The 23,465-nt window shown below is 36.8% G+C and overlaps 1 protein-coding gene across 1 annotated transcript; it reads right to left on the bottom strand.

Annotated features, from left to right (window-relative positions):
- Positions 1-1,357: 1,357 nt before the first annotated feature.
- Positions 1,358-9,417, bottom strand: LOC139730401 (uncharacterized). Its single transcript, XM_071641264.1, has 3 exons — positions 9,352-9,417; positions 7,513-7,634; positions 1,358-2,295 (listed from the first exon to the last, which is right to left on the bottom strand). Exon 3 carries the CDS (start codon positions 2,272-2,274, stop codon positions 1,645-1,647), a length of 630 nt encoding a protein of 209 aa, XP_071497365.1. The 5' UTR covers positions 2,275-2,295; positions 7,513-7,634; positions 9,352-9,417; the 3' UTR covers positions 1,358-1,644.
- Positions 9,418-23,465: the final 14,048 nt, after the last annotated feature.

The raw sequence follows: 23,465 nt of genomic DNA on the forward strand, positions 1-23,465 counted from the left end.
AACCATATTTTTGCAAAACGAGAAACTAAGCACTCACAAAAGGGCGATATAAAAACGGCAGGCAATATTTTATATATTTGAAATTATTGTAGAACATCATTGTATATATATAAAACGACAGAAATATGAAGTTATCTGAAATGTTTTAATTATCGTCGTACTCGACAATGTACAATTTAACCTGTGCATTCCGATCAGTTTCATCATACGTTCAACTGCACATAAGTGGAAGTGTAAGTGTAAAGAAAAAAATCACAAAATAAGAAAAGCGAGGCTGGAGAAGTTAGGTTTTAGGTGAGGTTTTAAAACGACATTACACAGGAAAAAAAGGTGACAGAATTAAAGAATTTAACAATCTACCGCTCAAGCCATGAAAATAATATACCTTTGATATCTATTTCTCGTAATTATAGCACCTACACCGTAACTGGTGTACAAAGATTCTGTAAAGTGCAATATCCATCGTGACATTGAATGACTGTGCTCTTTTATTAATTCAACACGTACTTAAAGGACAAGTTCACCTTCATAAACATAAGGATTGAGAGAATGAAGCAATATTAGTAGAACATATCATTGAAAGTTTGAGGAAAATCAGACAATCCGTTCAAAAGTTATGAATTTTTGAAGTTTTTGTGCAGTACCCGCTGGATGAGAAGACTACTGCAGTGTATGAATAACTTAGATGTCACATGCGTACAACAATATAAGGAAAATATAAAGAGAATGTTACAAAATTCCATCTTTTGAAAAAAGTACACATTCCCCTGACTCCTTACCGACAAATGTTATGGGTAATATTATTCCCCCTGCCTTTAGAAAGAGGCAAGTCAAGTGCTCTTTTATTATGCGAAAAAAGTGAAAATATGTTGAATTTTCTTTTACATTTTCTTTATACTGTTGTACGCATATGACTCACAAGCTGTAGTAGTCTCCTCATCCTGCGGTTCCAACACAAAAATTTAAAAAATTCATAACTTTTGCATCGATTGTCCAATTTTCCTCAAACTTTCACTGATGTGTTCTACTAATATTGTTGCATTTTCTCAATCCTTATGTTTATGAAGGTGAACTTGTCCTTTAATAATGACACCAAAACAGTCCACATGAAACAATGTACCTTCAAGCATGTGTTGGAATGAGGAAATGTCATCGTCTATCAATCACAAAAAAAAAAAAATAACGGTCCAATTGTCCATTGATAAATTAGTGAATGGCACTGCATGATCACTCGTTTCCATTTGACATGATAACAAAATTCATCAATTTTTTTCCAATCCATTATCATCATCCATTATCCAAATGATAAAACAATGCACATGGATCATTTTCTTTGGATTAAAGTAGTCAGCCCTTAACATGATTGGTTTACAATACTGCAATGGATACAGAAAACAACGAAGTTTTCCATAGAATCAAAACGAAGGCATTTTCAGGTGTTCCTAAAATTTAGCCCACAAATAAGAATAATTAGCTGCACGAGAAATCTCGTTGGCACAAAGTTTTTCCAGTGAAGGGCAATTTGTCCTGGCTGGAAACTGGTCTTCGACGACATCATTTACTTCGATAACGAGAACGCGAACATGTCGTTGAATCTCGTCAGGATCAAACTCTCTTATTATGATGTCATGACTTCAAGCTTCTTCAAAGTTCTGGGTTAGAAATGCTCTCGTACATTGGTGGATTGGCGTGAACGTGTGCCTTATGAATCACTGCCCCTCGAGAAATCTCATTTTCATACAGAGGTATTTGGGTGGCGGGCAAGTTATCAATTTTGACAGCAAACTGATCATCGATAATTTCACCAGCATTTGCTTCGAGCACAAGGTACCCATCTTTGTCTACCTCTGGCTTTTCATTTGGTTTGCTTGAGTAGATGGATACAGAATATAATGGATCGTGCGCACTCAACCCTAGGGACTTGTGTTGTTCAGTCTTACCGACATTCAATACCTCATTGACATAATGTGATTCTAGGAAGGTAGATGATTGGTCGGAAGTTGTCGGAATGTCCTCGTAAATTGGTGACTGAAGGTTTCTAGATCCATAACAGTCTCCTGCAGCTCTGGAAAGTAAATAACCGTCTTCATCGATATCCTTTTCGTCTTCCTCAATATCTGTGGACTCCGCAAATGTGACGTCCTCCCTTTGTTCTTTCTTTGCCGAACGTGACATGTAAATGTATTGCTTCTTTTGAGCATCAATAACGTCTTCACCATTTTGCCTCTCAATGTCGTGGAGGGGCAGCGAGCTCTTGTCTCCTGAGCTTCTCATGTTTGTTCTAGGAGTGTAATCCTGCAGAAACGAATAAAGAGTTGCAGAATACTTCAAAATGTGTCATATGTAGTATGATTTTTATCAGTAAAATTGTCTCCACCTGTGCAAATGTATTTGTAAGATCGCAACTGTGGATCGGGATTTTCAACAATCAGGTTGGAAAAGGTAACCAGCTATCACAAGAGTCTCTAATCTGTCATCTACTGCCTTCTGTGCAGCGAGACTTCTACCAGGCTATCCCTGATTACCGGTAGTAGTGACACGATGAACTTGGAACTATACACAAGCTCTGAAATTCCGACATTGCTATGTTCAATTCAATCTTTATTTCCGATTCAATATATAATATACAAAATATATGTGAATATGAGCAAATTGTACAAAAAGTGAGTTTAAAAACAATGGAAACGACAACAAAACAAAGCGAGATTATGATAAAGACAAAAGAACAAAAAAAAAAACACATCGGGAAAACAGATATCACAGGTACATAGAAAACAGAAACTCATTAACATTATGTGTTTGGTTGACCGGAAAATGGTATGCGCGTAGAAAGCCAGAATAGGCTTGTTATGTTGCACATACTCCGCGTTATAATCATTTGAAAATTACTTTTAAAAAAAAAATCAAATTAATCATAACAAAAAAGAGAAAAACATTAAACACCATCATACAAATAGAAGAAAGACCAATGCATCCATACATAATAATCCAATCAATACTTACTAATCAATAACTTCTTGTACTGCCTTTTGAACATATTATTAAACTGTGTATTGAATTTGCTCAGTTCTAACGTATTCCATAAAACAGGACCAGTATGACGTAACGAATATTTAGATTTATCGGTTAAAAAACGCCATCGATGAAGATGATTTGACGATCTTGTATAATAATTATGTACATCAGAGTTCACAGAAAACATATTTTGTAAATAAGGTGAAAGAGTTTTAGCATGGAAACGTTGCATAAAGGAACATATTTGAATTTTATTCAAATCTTGCAATTTAAGAGTGTGTAATGATTTAAAAAGTTTAGATGTTGAAGCTCTATAATCTGACTTTGTACAAATTCGAATTGCTTTCTTTTGTAGTATAAAAAGTCTTTGAGTATGGCAAGAATACGTGTTTCCCCAAATAGAATTGCAATAAGATAAAACAGATAAAATATAAGCATTATAAAGAGCGAACAAAATGTAACTTGGCAAATCATATTTCAGTCGATTCAAAATTCCAATAAAACGAGAAATTTTTGTACAGACAAAGTCAATATGATCGCTCCAACTCAACTTACTGTTTAATACAACACCTAAAAAATTTACAGATTCATAAAATTTCAAACGTATATCACCAATTTTTAAAATCATATCATCAGTATTATACTGCACACCTCCGCGTTTAAAAAGTACACATTGTGTTTTACTTATATTCAAAGTGAGCATATTGCACTTAAACCAATTATGTACTTGATAAAGATTTTTGTTTAAAAGTTCAATCAACACATTGATATCATTATGAGAGGCAAGAAGTGAGGTGTCGTCTGCATATAAAATAAAATGAGATTCATGGCAAGAATTGACAATATCGTTTATATAAATCAAAAACAGTAAAGGTCCAAGAATGGATCCCTGAGGCACACCCGTATTGATATTTCTAAAAGACGAATGGAAAGAATCATAAACAGTGAATTGTTTCCGCCCACATAAATAAGATCTGAACCACTTAAGACAGACACCACGAACACCATAATATTGCAATTTTTGAAGTAAAATTTCATGAGAAAGACAATCAAATGCTTTAGAAAGATCCATGAATATTGCCAAAACTTCTTTACCATCATTCATTTCTTGAATTATTCTGTCTTGTATTTCTATAACTGCCATGTCTGTAGACAGATTTTGCCGGAATCCATACTGACAATCGTATAATAAATCATACTGAAGCAAGAAATCATAAAAACGAGTAAAAGCTATTTTTTCTAATATTTTTGAAAAACAAGGCAAAATAGATATTGGACGGTAATTTGTGAATATTCTGGGATCATCTTTTTTAAAAACTGGAACAACTTTTGAAACTTTCATTTTGGATGGTACGATACCAGTACTTAACGAAAGATTACAAACATGCAAAAAAGGTTCAACAATATAAGGTAAAACATATTTAACCACAGTTGGATCAATATCATCAAATCCGCTGCTTTTCCCAGACTTTAATGCCTTTCCAATATCTAAAATTTCATCTACTGTGGCTGGCTTAAAAAACAAAGTATTAAAAACAGGTTTATTCATATAAATAGAAAAATCTTTATTATGCGCCACATTATTAGCGGATATGTTTGATCCAATATTAACGAAATATTCATTAAAATGTTCAGCAATATCAGCGGTATCATGAATATCAGTTCCATTGTGCGAAAAAGTTTGTTCTTTATTGGTAATAATCTTTTCTTTCCCTAAAATTGTATTAATGAATTTCCATGTCTCTTTTGAATTGTTTTTGATTAAATCAAACTTTTTCGAATAAAAACCCTTCTTTGCTCTGCGTAAGCAAAGAGTAACTTTATTACGAATTTTCTTATACCTTTCATAATTTGATTCAAGGGGAAAGTTAATATATTTCTTATAACATTTATTTTTATTTTTGATAAGTTTTAAAAGTTCACTTGTAACCCACGGTTTTCTGATTTCTTGTTTTTTCTTATTCTTGATTTCTCTCTTAGGTAAATGCACATCATACAGATTAATGAATATTTCGTAAAACACATTATACGCCCCCTCGGGGTCAGTTTGTTCATACACTCTTGACCAATCCGTGTCTGCTAGGTCAGCACAAAGGGTAACGAGATTTTCTTTAGTAATCTTCCTGAATATTTTTGGCTTCTTACTGTTACGTTTCTCCTCTGGATGTAATGATATATGAAATATTGGTAGGTGATCAGAAATATCTGTCATCAGGATGCCTGACAGAGTGGAGATGGTGTTATCATTTGTGAATATATTGTCGATAGCTGTGGCTGACGTTGCGCTGACGCGAGTTGGTCTATCTACCAAGGGGTGAAATCCGGAAGAAGCAGTTACATTTACAAACTCCAGTATTGATGGACTTATGTCTTTTTTAGTCAAATCGATGTTATAATCTCCCATCAAATATACAACATTTTGTTTTATATTGAATTCACTGATCAGTTTTTCAAAGAAAGGAGTGAATGTAGAAATGGAATATTTTGGTTGGCGATATATCACTCCGACTATGATATTTCGAAATGATTTACAATTAATTTTAATGAATAACTGATCAACTCCTTCACATTGCTCCTTAGACTCATAATGTGTAAAGCTTAGCTCTTCTCGGATGAAGAGGCCAACTCCACCCCCACGACCAGTTGGTCGGTCAACATGGATAAATTTGTAACCGTCAAGTGCAAAAGGAACATATATAGCTGAGTTTATCCACGTTTCAGATATAGCTATCACTGAAAACTTAAATTCGATGCATGAAAGGTAAGTATGTATTCTTTCAAAATTTTGGCACATGCTCCTTGCATTGAAATGAATCATGCTGAAGTTTTTTGTCACTGAGCAATTTTGTATGACATCATTCAGTTCAGAAGTCAAAAAATATTTAATTGGGATGGGATTAAAAATCTTATCTATTTCATGTTCAACTTGATAATCATTAGGATCTATATTGGGAGAATTCACAAAATTGCCTGTGGATTTTTTCATCGGCGTTTTTTGATCATCTAATCCACTCCAATCCATACATTCCTTCGTGGGTTCAGTAAATGAGGACGAATGAAAAGGTAAGTACTGGAAAATGCATTTTGTGCATCTCCAATTGATAAATGAGTAATGAATGTCATCATATTGTTCCTTATTTATTCCCGCACAAGTAATGTGCATCCAGGCAGAACATGAAGTACATTGTAGTCCTCTCTGATTGTTTTTTACTGCTTTGGCACATGATACACAGGGGTATCTTAGAGTCATGAGAATATCAAACAACTTTTAAAATGAATCAGTGCAATAAGGAAAAAAATTCAAATTGCCCGTGTCAAATAGAAATTACCAACGGAAAAGAAAAGAAAAAAAAAGAAAAAAAAAGAAAAAAAGAACAAAAAACAGAACAAAAAACAAAACTTCTTATGAAAAGGTACCAATTCAATAGAAAGAGAATGCATCTTTATAACCATACACACTGATATTACGGTAGTTATATGAAGATTTGACCAAAAATTGGATTTTCATTTCTTGCATTGGTTGAATAGGCGTCAGCACTATAGGGAAAGTTACTATCATATCAAGTCTAAGTCACTTTCTGAGTTGATGACCCGCTTGATTGTCTTTCCTCCAGTAGCAGGAAGAAGAGCGATTATTCTTCCATCCGATGTCCAGGATGAGAGAACTTTACGGCACGCTTTTGTTTTTTGTAGCAGCGCTGCATTCTGCTTTGTGAGGTCCTCGTCAATTCCCATGTTGGATCCATGTTGAATAGGCCAGGGTGATTAAGGCTTACTAAAAGAAATTAAGAGATTTTTAAAGCAGGGGGGGGGAGGGTAAAAGAGCGCTATGACTTGTATGATGTTCATCGATAATTGTCAACTGGGCCTACTTCCAAGTTCATTTGTGTCACTGCCGACAACCAGTGATACCGTGGTGGGAGTGTCTGTGCCCAGAAAGAAGTAGATGACAGGTTTGAATTCTTACTGTTTTCTGTTTCCGACATGTTTGCTAAAAATACAGAACAGAAAATTGATAAATATCGTAAGCACACATTCACTCCTATGTTTTGAGAAGTTCTTACATTTGCTTCCAAACTTTACTTTAGTTTATTACTTACTCATTTACTTTATACACGAACACCTGAATCTAGCTTTGAAGCCATACATATAAAGATTACCCTTAAGACTTTTTTGTTTTGTATTGTTGAAGTCATAAATGTTTTCATTTTTGTATGTCCGTAACCATTTTAACAAGATTCTTAAGAACTATGTGCCCAACCAACTGCATGAGGATGATTGTTAGAATGACTGTCCCATTTCATTTTTTTTTTCACATGATACCTTCTTAAAGTTTCAAAATCACGCATCTTATTTTTATATGGCACTGACGATTCACCAAAGATGCATTTTGAAAAAAAACAGGCTACGCTATTGGATGGGGACAGTGTAATTGACATTATTGATTGTAATTCAATGAATATGTCTCTCAGCTATTGAATCGAAGTTACTTCTTACCTTATCACAAGTGCAATGTATGGTGGTGAACTTTTGGAGGATGCAGGTTCCAAAAAGCACGAGAACTAATCCGACAACTATCGAACTTGTAATAGCTATTTTTCGAAGGCATCTGACCCATGCTGCAACAGGATGACAAATTGAAATATGGTATAGAGCTCTATTAACCAACACAAAGTCAAAGATTGTTTTGTTTTATTCTTTTTTTAACACAGAAAAGCACAAGCTTATAAGAAATATAAGAAACTAAATAGGATAGCATGGTTCCCTGCACCGTGTGGTAAAACAGGCAAAATTTCTTTTATCCAGTGCAGGGCCATGTGTTTTGTCTTTCCTCCCAAGGAATCTTTTCTTGTTATCTTTTTTTTTTTTTGAGAAGACGAAATGGCGTCAATCAATTATTCCTTTTCAATCTCCAGGGGCCCGTTGCATAAAACTTACCGTTGAATTTCAATGGTAACTACCGTCAAAATTAGGCATCACAGCCAATCAGCATCAAGGATTATAAAATTTACCGCTGATTTGAAGACTTACCGCTAGAAAGGAGCGGTAAGTCCAGCGGTAAGGGTTTTATGCAACAGGGCCCAGAATGGCACTCGATATGAAATGAGACATTCTTTTATTGCTGCAGATAACGCAAGAACCTGGACAGGGCTGCACACTAACCCATTTGTGGTGTGGTTTTCTTCTGGTCCGACCTACAGGACGGACCAGGAGGTACCCAGTTTTCCATGTTTTACTGGTCCATTCCTGAAAAAGTTACTGGTCCAGCGGGGATGTTTACTGGTGAGGAACCGTCGGGCCAGTGCCAATGTACAGCATAAATGCCAATGGGATTTTGAAGAAAACTTTAAATATGAGCCTATTCAAATTTTGCCTAGGGAAAACAATGAAAGTTTCATACGTTCCTACAAAAAAGGGGTTGTGATCACAACCGCATAATTATCGCTAAGGTAAGGATGATGATGTCACCAACTTACATTTTTTTTCTTTTGTTTACGCGGAAATAAAAAATCAATAAAAGAATGATACGAATTTGGCCTATGATAGAGCAAGTGCGACGTCTAGATTGTCATTTGGGGAAAAAAACCCAGACAAACCACATAGATAAAAATCATCACGCCCAGAGCCTGGCAAATCAGAGAAAAAATAGTAACAACAATGAAATGGTTATTGAGACACAAAGTCGTTTTTTTTTTCTAGTTAAAAAAAAGCAACAAAGAGGATTAAGGTAAAAGTATGGAGGTTTGGTTAGACGCAAGAACTCTATCACCATTCCATGCATCACCTCTTCATCTTTGCTACCTAGTTTCTCGATGGAGAGTTGAAGACATCCGTCCTGTGATTGCCTTCTTTCATTTGAAGATCCACTCATATCCAATTCCAAGTTGACTTTTGCTCATTTAAACAAGTTTCAGATCTCTTCAATCAAAACACGCTTCAATCCGCTTGTTTACCTTTTTTTTCTCAACTTCCAAAACTTCTTCCCTGTAAAATGCCTTTCCTAACATCAGCAGCAATGCAGTCAGCTGAAATAAGCATGTCATAATGCCTAATAATACATACAAACACAATTTTACAAGAAAGGTCTCATAAATATCACTTGCCTTAGAGGCTTCCAAGAAAAAACGATTCATGACATAAACTTTCAAAGAAAACCTTTACTTACGAATAAGCGCGTATGTACGCCTGAGGAACTCGGTCATATTTTTCTTTTTATGATCACGTCGGTGATAAAGGTATCAGTTTAAGCATTTTTTTTTCACTTGGTCGGCAAGTTATTATACAAAATAAGTTCATCTAATGCTGAGATGATGCTGATATATTTTGAGGACTTACTTTCGATTGGTTGGCAAGATGGAATGGATGCGTTCCAACCTGTCGAATATGTCGATGTGTTTTCGTCTGAAGATGTCATACAAAGCAACATCGCACTACCATTGACTCTGTAACCTTCATCACAATCCAGGGTTACTATGGATCCGACCCGAACGGTGTCTGAATCCCAATTTCCGTGCAATACTTTACCTGGATGACCACATTTCGACACTCTATCTGGAACTGAGAGAATGGTCATAACAAACATTTTAGGCGTATTGGGACAAGAGTACGGCTTCGGCATTTTTTTTTATTTCCATTGTGATGCACATGGTGTATACGCATGGATAATTGAAATAAGATTCGTGTTTGGGTTGCAACGAAACATTGCCAAACAAATGCCCAAAACAGAATCCACAATTTTATCTTTGAAATCTTAAAATTTCAATCTCCATTTATTTTTGATTTCAAGTTCAGTTGCAGTTCTGGAACAACGTTTTTCATCCGTGATGCCTTCAGTCCTTCATATGATGTAAAGCCGACACACAATGGCTCAAAATGATTTCACAAAACGTAGATAACGTTTTTCACGGGACAGTCTTCCTTTTCTAGACGGCATACGCATATTTCATGCGATTTGATGCAGCAATTTTGTGAACATGAACAATTTCCAAATGCGAGCATTGCATTTCCTACTCGTGCATTCAAAGTCACGCGATAATCATGTGATAGTCCCGGTGAGCTTGCTTGGAACGTTCAATTTCATTTTCAGGCGATCAAGTTCCTACTTCGTGGGATCAATTTAACGTGGACAATGGAATAGACTTTTATAGGAAAGGAGAAATCGCATACACAACCAAGGAATGCTTAAATATTGTGTAATTATTATTGTTTAAAGGTTCTACATTGTTCTGTGTACATGTATTCTTTATTGTTCATCTCAAGAAATTCTAAATTGTAAGGTCCAATCAGCAGTGCATCCAAACAACACAACGACAATCTAATCATTCATTTCGTGCAAAACACAAACCACAAAAAGACACATGATACACGGCCCTAAGCTAACTAAATTCCGGCCTTCTTTTAAATTGAATGCAGCTATTTGGAACATGGTTGCCTATTCATTTTGACGAATTTGAATGACCGACGAGATTCCGTCGCCAGCTTGACATGAATTATGTGTATACTCCTCTCTCAAATTTGAATGCTCCGAAAGTAAATTGGAATGCTCCAATAGTGAATATGAATACTCAGATAGTGAATTCGAATGACCGAACTTTGAATGCGATTGCTGATTCAGTGCTGCGAGCGTGGAATTCGTGAAATTGAATGCTCGGAATAGGAACTTGAATGACAAAAGTATGAAATTTAGCAGGAAAACCTTTATTTCATTCCAGTACACATACCTCATTTATCTTTTTTTCCCCGTTTTCATGTGATAGGACTAACAAACTATGACACTTTCATGATTTCAAAACCAATCAGATCTCAAACCGTACATGTAGGTCTAAGAAGTAGCTCTGTGACTTTACATTATCTTTTTTTAAACATTTATAAAATTGTTTGAAAAATAAACGCACCTATACACTAAAAACATTTAAAAGGGCCGAGGAGTGGACAGAATTTTTGAAGTGTTGCATCCAACTTTTAAAATAACATTTTAAATGTTGAATCTAGCAGGAAAACCAACACTTTCATAATGTTGTCACTCCTCGGCCCTTTTAAATGTTGATTCAACATTTGTGTTTTTAGAGTGTACACCAATCTCCGCTTTTCTTTTTTCTGACTTATTTCTTTCTGTTCTTATAAAGTCCATGCATTTTATTGGTTTTTTTTGCAGATTCCTGCAATTTTTCAGTTCCACGAGACTATGAGGAAATGTTATAGACATTATTTGTAAGGATTATCGTCAAAACAATGTTACTCTCTGGATATCAGTAATTTCATTGTCTATAGTGTATTATACACGAATATCGCCCTATTTAGTCTATTACGGAATCAAGTAACCTATTATGAACTGTATATTGACTGTTCACCTGTACTTCCGTGAGAAATATTTTTCATGCCTTGATGATCAGTGATCCAGGTGAACTTACTTGTGTAAACCTTTAGTGAAAGCAAGACAGACCACTCCTTTCCCTTTCTCCTTTCTGCTATCCATCTCTACGCAAGTCATCCCTCCTATCTCTTTTCAATGTGTATTATGTATGGGGCTACACGCAAATCAAGCCATGCTTATGCTGTAGCCCCATTGTATTATTCATTGTTGTACTGCTGATACGTTTTGCTGTAGGCCCTACACCGTGTAAAGGCAATGTAGAAAAAAGAAATTGTTAACAACTTATGTTTATGTATATGTATGGCACGAGCATATGCATGTACATGTAATATGGTAATACAGAAACCAATAAATCAAATCAAAATCAAATCAAATTAGTATCATTATTATCAATTTTGTTCAATAATATTTTGTCTCGTGACCTTTCAGTTATGTATTTTATGTAATTATTATGTAATATATGTCTTGTGTTTAAAAGTGCAGAAATAAGACACCAAACAAGACCAAAAAGATACAGTCCAAAGAGTAAACATTAGTATAAAGAGTTCTGAAGCGTGTTGTTTCTCTACACAACAGGTAAATTGTGTGAAAACTTATAGTTACCCAATTCTCAGTCATAAGTGATAAAAAGCTCAAAGTGAATACTAGCAACCAACGAATCACCTTCCATAAATAAGATTTGAACAACAAACCCTTCTGATACACTATGATATGCATAAATTTTCTTCTTGTCAAATGATGTTGGGGCAAACGTAAAACATTTACGTTCCACTGGTTGGCAAGAAGGCGCCGATGCGTTCCAAACTAGCTGGTGTGTCGACCTCACACAAACCAACGTTGCACTACCATTGATGATGTAACCTTCATCACACACAAGAGTGACTAAGGACCCAAGCTGTGTGGTGTTGAGATTCCATTTTCCATGAGAGATGTTACCAGGGTGATCGCAGTTTGGCTCATTAGCTGAAAAGAGGAAAATGAATCATGTAAAAAACAAAAACAAAAAAAAAACAAAAAAAAAACATGATTTTGATTCTATGACTTGAACGTAGGGAGGAAAGATAATTCTTGTTTGACGTCTCATGATTAATGTCCTAAGCAAAATGCGTGTCTCCAATTCATCGTTTTTTACAAGTGGAGAATTCAAGAGGCAGGTGGGGATAATGTTCGTTATTCAGAAGCTTCGTTGTCTGAAACAGTCAACTTTTGTGTATCCCTGATGTTCGTCACTCCAAAAATGATGTAAGTTTCGATAATACAGAAAGACATTATTCTTGGGGGGGGGGTGGGGGCGCTACTCTGAAGGTTTGTTATTTCGAAGGTTGAAAAAAGGAACTATCGCGACAACGAATTGTAACCAAGGTTGGAGGGCATGGATTCAGAAGGACCTCGGGTTTTGTACTTATAGCGGAATATGCAAGTTTCCCTGCAAAATTAGTAATGTGGCAACATGAAAGTTATGCCCTGCTAATAAAGAAAGGCGCACTCAACCGTCTTCTTTTATTTCTACTAGCACTTTATTAGTTTTAACACTTTAATAAAGATTGACAGCAGATCTAATTTTCAGAGTCTTGGTTTTGAAGTGTTTTTTTTTTTTTGTGGTCGTTGGGTAATCTAAAGAACAATGATAGAAAAAACTGATGAAGCAGGCCAGAAACTATGGCACTTATTTAGACATTCATTTGTCTTCATAAATGATGTTGAGGGTATAATGAACAACACAAGTTCACATGCACTTGAGAAGTATACAACGGCATATTCTATATGTATGTGTAAAAAGTGCGAGGTGTAAATTGTCAACAGTGTTTTCCTGGTACACTGTACGAAGCAAGCACAGTACCCTGTGACGTGTTCTCGAAATTTAGACAGGTTGGTAACGATGCATTCCAGTCAAGGGAACTGTTGTCAGGAAATCTTATACATCGTAGCGTGGCACTGCCATTGATGACGTAATTATCATCGCAAGTGAGAGTTATGAAAGATCCCAGTGACGTGTTGGTTGAGTTCCATTCTCCGTTAGACACGTTACCAGGATGGAGGCAAAACATGGCAGGGGCTACAGCGTAGATGAGAGCAAGGATTAAAAGAGAAAAGGCAGTGTCAACTACAGACGTTGATTACTCGAAATAATGATAATTCACAGAATTTACTTTTCACGAATATACTCTCGTCTGGGAAGATTCTTTTTCTTTCTATTCTGTTGTACTTCGTTGTTTTTCCAGCTCACTTGTAATTCTCAATCTCTGTCTTGAAAATGACGTCTCGAGTTACTCAAGAGAGCAAGAAACATTAAATCCTATTTTGACTTAAGATTGACTTTTCTCTTCCTTGCAAATTCAAATGTTCTTATTATATTTCATTTCACTAATCATCTTCTCTTCTCTTTGTTTACTTGTGGTGCTAAAGTGTACTTCACCGATTGTCACTTGATTTACAGCGGAAGTTAAGGGTTTGAGAAAGGAAGCACGGTATGATGATACTGTTGATAGAGACAGTATGTTTACTCTTAATTTACCTTCATTACCAGCAGGATTCTCTTTTATCCATCATCAATTTTTTTTTAAAATCTATTGACTCAAACCAGCATTTCTTCAATAACCACAGAAATATAAACACAGGGAATAAAGGGAGAAGAAAAGTTACTAAAGGGAATGGAGAATGGTCATCTTCGTTTGAAGACACAAAATAAAGCAAAAACTTACGCCTGACCGCTTCGCAAGATGGGATCGACGAATTCCAAGCCGGGAAGTAAGTGGACCGTCCGGGTAGTCCTATACACTGCAGTGTTGCGCTGCCATTGATGATGAATCCCTGGTCACAAGTGAGGGTTACTATGGAACCAAACCACGAGCGGTTGGAATCCCATGTGCCATTTTGGACAATGGCAAGTTGGTGGCAAAATCCATATAACACTACAAATAAAGGCAGCCAGGAATAAGCAATGTAATAATAAAAGCAATAACAATAATAAATGTATGAGGAGCAAGAACGTACTTCAAGGCAAACCAACTCTATTGTGTCCACACGAAGTCTGTTTATTTGAACCCAATCTGGTAAGTTTCTATTGAAAATTTTGTCATCATAACCCAGGGAAAATGAACACAAGTCAAAGAAATGACGACAGACCGACAGTAAAAAACAAAGGTGGTAGACAATTGAAGGCATGACAAAAGTATTTCATGTGAATCCACGTTTAATAGTCATTTTATGTTGAGATCAGGAAGGTGGAACCACCTCCCTGCTGAGATGAAGGATATGCTACATATTATGTCGGGTGTTTATGATGTCATAAGTAATCCTATTACACCATGAACTGTGAACGTCCTGCAAATGGGGATATACCACTCCACTAAATGCGTGTTTTACACCTACACAGCTGGAAATGAATATTGCATGTGCAATAAGAAAGAAAGAAAACATTTGTTATCCCTTTTGTTCAGCTATTACCATTGAATGCATAATATACAGCAGGCTGGAATCTGAGGTCCGCCATGCTTGGACACGACCACTCATGAAAATTAGTTTCAGAAGAGGACAAGTCAGTAATTGTCTCTGAAGGGACGCACAGACACGCGCCTCCGTGAATGACAGCTACATCAGTGATATTTCTTTGTTCGCGACACATGGAGGCACACTCCATGTCGGTCCTCACGTCATGTCTGGGGAATGTCAGAAGTAGAGTAACGACCTGTGTGTCTGTTAATCCGTTGTAGCATCCGAGATACCCAGGTTCTGCAAGGAAAAATACATTACTTACGAATAAAATTTCTTTGGAAAAATTGAAAGAACCACTCGCTTGTATACATGGTGTACGTCTATTCAGTTTAACTTTTTTATTTCAATTCAATTCAATAGTTTGTTTATTTCCATCATCAGAAAAGAAAAAGAAAGCATGATTCAAAGTGGTACAAGTTGTCGATTTGTCTCTCATTCATCTGATAAGGAGCGGTTTTTTACTATATTACTATAAAGTATATGCACGAATAATGTCATAAAAAAGAATTAATGCACACTTTGTCATGGTAACCAAAAAAGTAAGTAATCATAACGACGAAAAACAGTGTTCCACTGAAAATCCAAGCTTGTAAGACGTGGAACACTGGAAACAAAACGACAGCACCAATTTGCTATACCAACAAAATATTGTCATTTTAAATTCATCTATATACGATTGCACATTTCCTCGTTATGATGCTGATACTATAAGCAAATACTTACTGTGATTTTAGAATGTAAACGTATAAAATTTATAACATAGCAAATTTATGACACAGACACTATTTGGCCGTGCATGCCAGGAAAATGTGACCAAAACAATAGTAACAACAACAACAACAACAATAACAAAAAAAAGCACAGAAATAACAGAAATGAAGAAGAACGCACACACACAGTTACTGGACAGCGAAGAACAAGGAAATAGGAGCAGGGAAGAATGGAGAAAGGAAAGGAAAAGGAAAGGAATGGAAAAGGTCTGTGGACACCCTACACAATCTCAAGGACAAGTGAATCATGGGGAATTTTTCATAAACGGAATTAACTGGTATAATATAGTGGAAAGCAAATATTTTCAAGTCTAAATTTCATTTTAATTAACTTAACAGATTAACAAAACTTTGGTCCAGTATAAGCAAATGTATTTTAAGTGTGTACAGTTCTCACAAGGGGAAGATGAAATTGATTGGATTGTAAAATGGGATAAAGTTCATCAGAGTTGCACCTACAATTGCACTTTCTTCTGCATTTCTTTGAGAGATTACTGTGCTGGGTGGAGTATCATGTTGAAAAGACAGACCGAAAACGTTGAATACTCTCTTGTGAGAACTGGGGACCGTGCATAAAAGTTACAATTATTGTAACTTTGCCATCCAATGGTAACTTCCATGGAATTCTTGATTTCTATTGGCTGCTGAGTATTGTTGCCATGGTAGTTACCATTGGATGGCAAATTTACCATATTGTAACTTTTATGCAACGGGCCTCTGGTCTCATCAAACCTCATACATTATGGGCATTATTATCATGACACGAGTGTGGGACTAGTAGGCAAAAATATTGCAGAATCACAATCAAAGTGTGACATTAAGACATTAAACTACAGCTATAAAAAGTTTGATTTTTGTTTGGAATGACGCTTTATCAAACACATATGAAGTTACCTAAATTTCAAATATTCGATAGTTAAATATCATTTAAAATGACTTTTGAAAAGGTGGAGTTACATTGGTATACTGACCATTAGAGGGCAACAATCTTGGAAAACAATCTCATATTAGAGACATTAATTTGATTGCTTCTTCACTTTCTTGCTTCAATTGCAACTATCTTCTTTCGCGTCAATTATTAACAGTGAAATGTAGGAGACACTCAAAGTATAATTCTATTGAGGTGTGAATGTCATTCAATTTGTCTCCCTCTGCAAATATTTTAATATTCTCTTGCTATACTTTTATTCTTAACTTGTATGTTATGAAAGCTGTTTACATAAACTTCATCGTTGCCACAAGTGTTTTAAACTATCATTGAATAAGCTGTAACTTCCTCACAATTTCTCGTCTGAGTTGTTAAAATTCCACTGACTCATTATACTGAAATACAGAAGGAACTGTGTCTGTGAAATTGGTGAAACTATAGAGAGCAGCGCATTGCCAGCTGATAGTGGAAAGCTGATGTGTTAGTTTGTTACTGTGTAAGTGGGCGAAAATTGTATGGCACAGCCTTACAAATTAGTTATATAAAGGATTGTGTTCTAGACTTCTAGCAGCGTTCTCATTGTTACAAATGTCAGGAGTTAGATGTCATCTCCAGAAGATACGCACAGTATTATAATAATTTCTACTCCGTTTACTCACCTCGGCATACTAGCTTGACTGCACTCTCGGAGGTGCATTCAGTACTTGCCCATGAACAGTGCACCATGTTCCCCGAATCTGCGAGATTGGAATGTCAAAAACAACAACATCCAAGCAACAACAACAACAACAACAAAAACATAGCCTATAGAACATTTTCCTTCAGTGGGTGTACGATGGATACTCTTGAGAAAAAGAAAACCCGCCTACGATTACGAGATACGCCGATGTCGTTAGGATTCTGATTTGCATGAAATTCCAATCTTGTTGAAATGAAGGATAAGAGACAATTTTCTTTAAAAAATGATAACTTATCTGTGACTGATTAAGTGTATGATTCATGGCCACTTATGGCCACGTTTAGTTACAATGACTGCATTTATTTTTCTTATCGGTGTTTCAATCATATCACACAGTTTTACACATTATGTACGTATATATTGTATGTTTCTCGTGCCCCAAAGTGCATATTATTCTTGTTATTTTATTTCTGTTATATGCTCCCGACGTTGTTTATATACATATTCAAATTTTATGATCATCATCATCATATTCAAATTTTCATAATGAGTGGTTGGTGGTGAAAGAATAGATTCAATAGAAGGAATTGCAGTAGGATTTTAAAGCGTTTGTCTGATTGCTGTGGGTCAGAAATATATAATTTTATTCAAAGAAGTAAAACGAGTTTGAATGCTCAAAACAAGCTCACCGTCCGTGACTATTGCAAAAAAATTCAAATTCCCTGCACATCAGCGAAATGGTGTTTCTATCCAAACTTTTGATCGCTCGAAAACGAATCGAGTACTCCAAAACGAAATTGATTTCCTATTAACACTTTTGATTGCTCAAAAACAAATATTTTAAATTACTAAGAGTTTGTGTTTTAAACCAAATTTGTATAGAATTTCAACTTCTTCCTCATGCCTTGGTGACCTTTCCAGATAACTGAATGTAGACATTGTCTTGTTCTGTTTTCTCTCCCTGTCCTTGTGATGCCTATCTTTAGTTTATTTTCTGTCTGTTCCGTCCCTGCTTTCGTTCTTATCCTTGTCATAGTCCCTATTTTAATTTTCTGATTATTTCGCCTGCATCAGATTAACAAAATTTTCATACATGGAGTCCTTGACGGATCTTGAGATGCCCTCACATTCTATAGAGTAATTCACAAATTTAACAAGCTATGCTTTTCCTGTGAATTCCTCTTTTCCATGTAGAGTTATAATTTAAGATTATATTGCTTACTTGTTTATTTATCCATACCAGAGCTGATATCATTATAATAATTATATTCATGTTTTGTTGAAACTTACGTGATCCAAAGTTGCTTATATATTGTGTATTCATGAGAGCGTTATGTATATTACTTTGTATTACTTTATATGAAAATAAAGTCATTTTGAATTGAATTTGAATTGAAAAGTCAGACTCAAATTAAAAAAGACGATAATGTCAAGTGCTCTCCCCTGTACATCATATCTATACTATAGCAAGTGACAGATAGCCATATATAGATAAAGTTCCAACGTTCCCACCAACATTCCAAATAAGCATTATTTTCAACTCTGCATAATGTAAGGCCACAGATTATACCTCTTAAGTACCTCACTGATGGCATAAGATTGTGTTAATCAAACACAAGGACAAAAAGATTTACCTTGTTGACATCCTGTGGCTTTAATCCAGTTGGCTGCCGTTGAATTTGGAGGCATCCTATCGATGGAAAATGTATGATATGCTGGGAAGCCAAGCTCTCCACAGATCGAATCAGCAACCTGTTCAGTAAATCCTTCCTGGCAAACAAAGCTGTTGTTAGCTGATCGGAACACAAAGCCTTCGAGAGGAGAACGTTCTCCGATGAGTTCTATACCAGAAGGAATATCTGTGTATACCAAAGTGTAGAGAAGTTTTTCGAATTAACGACCCAAACAATTCGGTGTACATTATAATTACAGGTTCTCTCGAGCAAATCTCATTTTCATGTTACGTGCATTTAAATTAATATGTTTGAAGCAGTGCAGTAACTTTGGTCCTGCGGTTTCACGTTAAAATGCTTTCAAATTCATTTTAATGTGTTCACAATAATTTGATTTTTTTTCATCTATTGTTGTCATAATGCGCTGTGATCTTCATTTCACGTCTTTATTTGCAGCATCATGACATTGTGTCATGGACATGCAGACATTATATTTAACATTCAATTTAAAACGCATTAAAAGTGATGTACTTTTTAATGCACATCGTAGATGTTTATTTGAATATTCATTTTATGAACTTGTTTGCTAATAGCCGAAATCGAGTATCCGGTAAGAGCTGGCGACAGGTTGAAACGAAGTTGAATATTCATTGCCGAAAATGTATCCGCATTCAACACTGTTCAATTAATTGAAATGTGCAAAGCAATTGCGAAATCGGTTGCCAAATTAATACATCTGAACGAAGGAAAACGATTTTGAATGACGCTGTTTCGACGCCTGATGAGCAATTATGTTGAACGTAAATGCTTCAAATAGGAACTTGTAACAATAAATTTCGCCTCGAAAAATTTATATTTTTACTGTCACATTTTCTCTGGCTCTCCAGACGAATGAGACATTTTGCCCATAATCATGTTTTCATTTTCTAACAGCTACTTTGTAAGTTTCCCCTGTATCATGATACTGGGTAGGCCAATACATCAAAAAGTCAAAAATCTTTAACATATATAGAAGGCAACACTTTTGCATGCAGTACCCTCTTCATGAATACACTCTAAAGTGAAGTCATAGGAAATTAAAGGATCGTTGAATTTTTACACCAGCATGATAATAAATGCAATTGATGTATTTTAAACACGCATGTCTAATTTAAATAATGACCTTGCAGGGGCGTCACCAGCATTTTTTTCAAGGGGGGTGCGTTTTGACACTAAAATGTTTACGAGATTTTTTGGACAGACATTTGGAATATAGGAAGCTCTCAATCCCTAGACTTTTACTGTGTGTGTGTTTTTTTTTTAAGGGAAACCAAGCGGGGAAAGGGCACCGGCGTAGCTAGGATTTCATCTTGGGGGGGGGGGGGGGGGGAGGGGGGTTAGTATGCGAGGGAGCGAGCAAGGGTGGGGGAGGGTGTGGAAGTGCCGGAGGGGGTTGTACCCCCTATAAATGGATTATGGAATGACGGTGTGAAACGACAAATTACTGGTAACGATATCACTGAGGAGAATGGCATAACGACTACATGCGAGCGAGCGGAGCGAGTGAGCTTGAAAATTTTGACATTTTACAGTCCAAAAACTGCCGTTTGTAGCCATATTTTTGTGCTTTGTAAATTAAGGGGGGGGGGGGGGCGTACCGGGCGCAACTGCTGGCAATTACTGGCAGCAACATCAGGAGAATGGCATAATGATTAAATGCGAGCGAGCAAAGAGAGCGAGCTTGGAAATTGTGACATTTTACAGTCCAAAAACTGCCATTTGGAGCCATATTTTTTCGCTTTGGAAATAAAGGAGGGGTAAGGGGGGGGGGGGGCGCAACGGGCGCAACTGCCGGTAATTACTGGCAGCAACATCAGGAGAATTGCATAACAATTAAATGCAAGCTTGAAAATTTTGACATTTTACAGTCCAAAAACTGCCGTTTGTATAGCCATATTTTTTTTGCTTTGGAAATTAAGGGGGGGGGGGGGGCGCACCGGGCGCAACTGCTGGCAGTTACTGGCAGCAACATCAGGTGAATGGCATAACAATTAAATGCGAGCGGGCGAAGAGAGCGAGCTTGATAATTTTGACATTTTACAGTCCCAAAACTGCCATTTGGAGCCATATTTTTTCGCTTTGGAAATAAAGGAGGGGTGGGGGCGCAACGGTCGTAACTGCCGGTAATTACTGGCAGCAACATCAGGAAAATTGCATAATAATTAAATGCGAGCGAGCGAGCGAGCGAGCTTGAAAATTTTGTCATTTTACAGTCCAAAAACTGCCGTTTGTAGCCATATTTTTTTGCTTTGGAAATTAAGGGGGGGGGGGGGCGCACCGGGCGCAACTGCTGGCAATTACTGGCAGCAACATCAGGTGAATGGCATAACAATTAAATGCGAGCGGGCGAAGAGAGCGAGCTTGAAAATTTTGACATTTTACAGTCCCAAAACTGCCATTTGGAGCCATATTTTTTAGCTTTGGAAATAAAGGAGGGGTGGGGCGCAACGGGCGCAACTGCCGGTAATTACTGGCAGCAACATCAGGAGAATTGCATAACAATTAAATGCAAGCTTGAAAATTTTGACATTTTACAGTCTAAAAACTGCCGTTCTTAGCCATATTTTTTCGCTTTGGAAATTAAGGGGGGCGCACCGGCGCAACTGCAGGCAATTACTGGCAGCAACATCAGAAGAATGGCATAAAGATTAAATGCGAGCGAACGGAGCAAGCGAGCTTGAAAATTTTGACATCATCTTTTACAGTCCCCAAACTGCCGTGTGTATAGCTATATTATTTCGCTTTGGAAATTAAGGGGGGGGGGGGGGCACCAGGCGCAACTGCCGGCAATTACTGGCAGCAACTTCAGGAGAATGGCATTACGACTAAATGCGAGCGAGAGGAGCGAGCGAGCTTGAAAATTTTGACATTTTACTGTCCAAAAACTGCCGTTTGCAGATATTTTTTTTTCGCTTTGGAAATTAAAGGGGGGGGGGGGGGGACGCCCGGTGTGCCCCTCCCCCTGGATCCGCAGTGGTAGTCCAGGGTGTGGGTTTATGTTCATGACTGGGGGAGGTATGGCCAGCGAGGTGGCGTCGAAGTGACCAAGCGGGGAAAGGATGTCCAAAATCTGCACTTTAGAGCATCCCCTAAAATAATTGTGCGTGTTTGTTTGTGTGTGTGTGTGTATTATATACATGGAAAAGTTAGGAATTAGCCCAGGTCAAGTCTTTTTATTGGCAATGCTAGACATTTTTATATAGACCAGTATGTAAAGCAACACTGCAAAATGCAATGATCTAGCTTTGATAAAACGAAGCGTAAGGTACAAAGGTTACATTCTACATCACATTGCGCAACATTGTGGCGACTCTTCGTTCGGATGTACTGAGTACACTGCGCACATCCATGCTTATATGCAGAATGCCAACCAGGAATCACAATCTTTTGTCGGGTCCGGGCTTTTTGAACAATGTTTCACACTATATACCTATTTAATTGTGGTTAAAAGAAATCATAGAAAAATATCTTATTTCTGGATCACCCTTTCATTCAAAAGCAGTTTACTAGCACTTGAACTACTATTTCGGTAAATCTTTTTTTTTTTTTTTACCAGCGGATTGGGTAGGGGGCGCACCCCCCCCCCCTCCGTAGTTACGCCGCTGCTTTTGGGTGAAATGATTGGACAGATTTCTTGATTCTAACAAAAAAGCAAGAAAATCTTTTCATCGCGGGAATTATGATTATGTGGGGTGGGGCAAATGGTGCGCTTGCCTTCCAATATTTTTATGGGGGGCAACATTTTTGTTTTCTTTCAAAAGCAAGAAAATCTTTTCATTTCGGGAATTATTAATTATGGGGGGGGGGGGCAAAACTAAAATATGCTTGCCCCTCCATTTTTTTTTATTTTTTTAATGAAGCTAAGGCTCGCTCTTGGGCTGGCAATATGGATTGGTCAGAAGTAACGTACACAGACTCTACATACTTGTAAGTAGCACACGTACATGCAAACGTTTATAAGTGGTTCGTATCGTACGGATGTACAGTACGGTCGATAAATAGTAAACACTGTAGAATACTAATAGATATGTGTAAAATCAGTGCTGCCAGAACCAGGGGTGCGAATTGTTTTTGCCGACGATTTTCTTGTGTGTGTGTGTGTGTGTGTGTGTGTGTGTGTGTGTGTGTCCCTGGTGCAAAATATGAAAAAAAAAATAGAGAAGAATAATTATTTAGCGTCTGGCGTTGAGGTCGCTCGCAGACTTTTTTTTTTTTTTTAAGGATCTGAAGGGGGGTGCGTTCGCACCCAACGCACCCCCCCCCCCTGGTGACGCCCATGTAACTACAGTGTGTTTTGTTGTTCATGTTTTAAATGCATGCCAAGGCATTATTTTGAAAAAAAATCTATGCTAAAAGATCCATGCTAGATTCAAGAAAGAAAGCAACCAAACACGCATCCAAATTTGATATTTTCTTTTTTTTTTTTACTTCAACTGACTAGCAATGAATTCATAGTTCTAATATAGGTTTTCCGCCCAATTTCATCAGATTT

The sequence above is a fragment of the Diadema antillarum genome, unplaced genomic scaffold (genome assembly GCF_040938485.1).
Source record: "Diadema antillarum isolate AM-2024a unplaced genomic scaffold, OU_Dant_1.0 seq00000310_RagTag, whole genome shotgun sequence".
Taxonomy (NCBI): Eukaryota; Metazoa; Echinodermata; class Echinoidea; order Diadematoida; family Diadematidae; genus Diadema; species Diadema antillarum.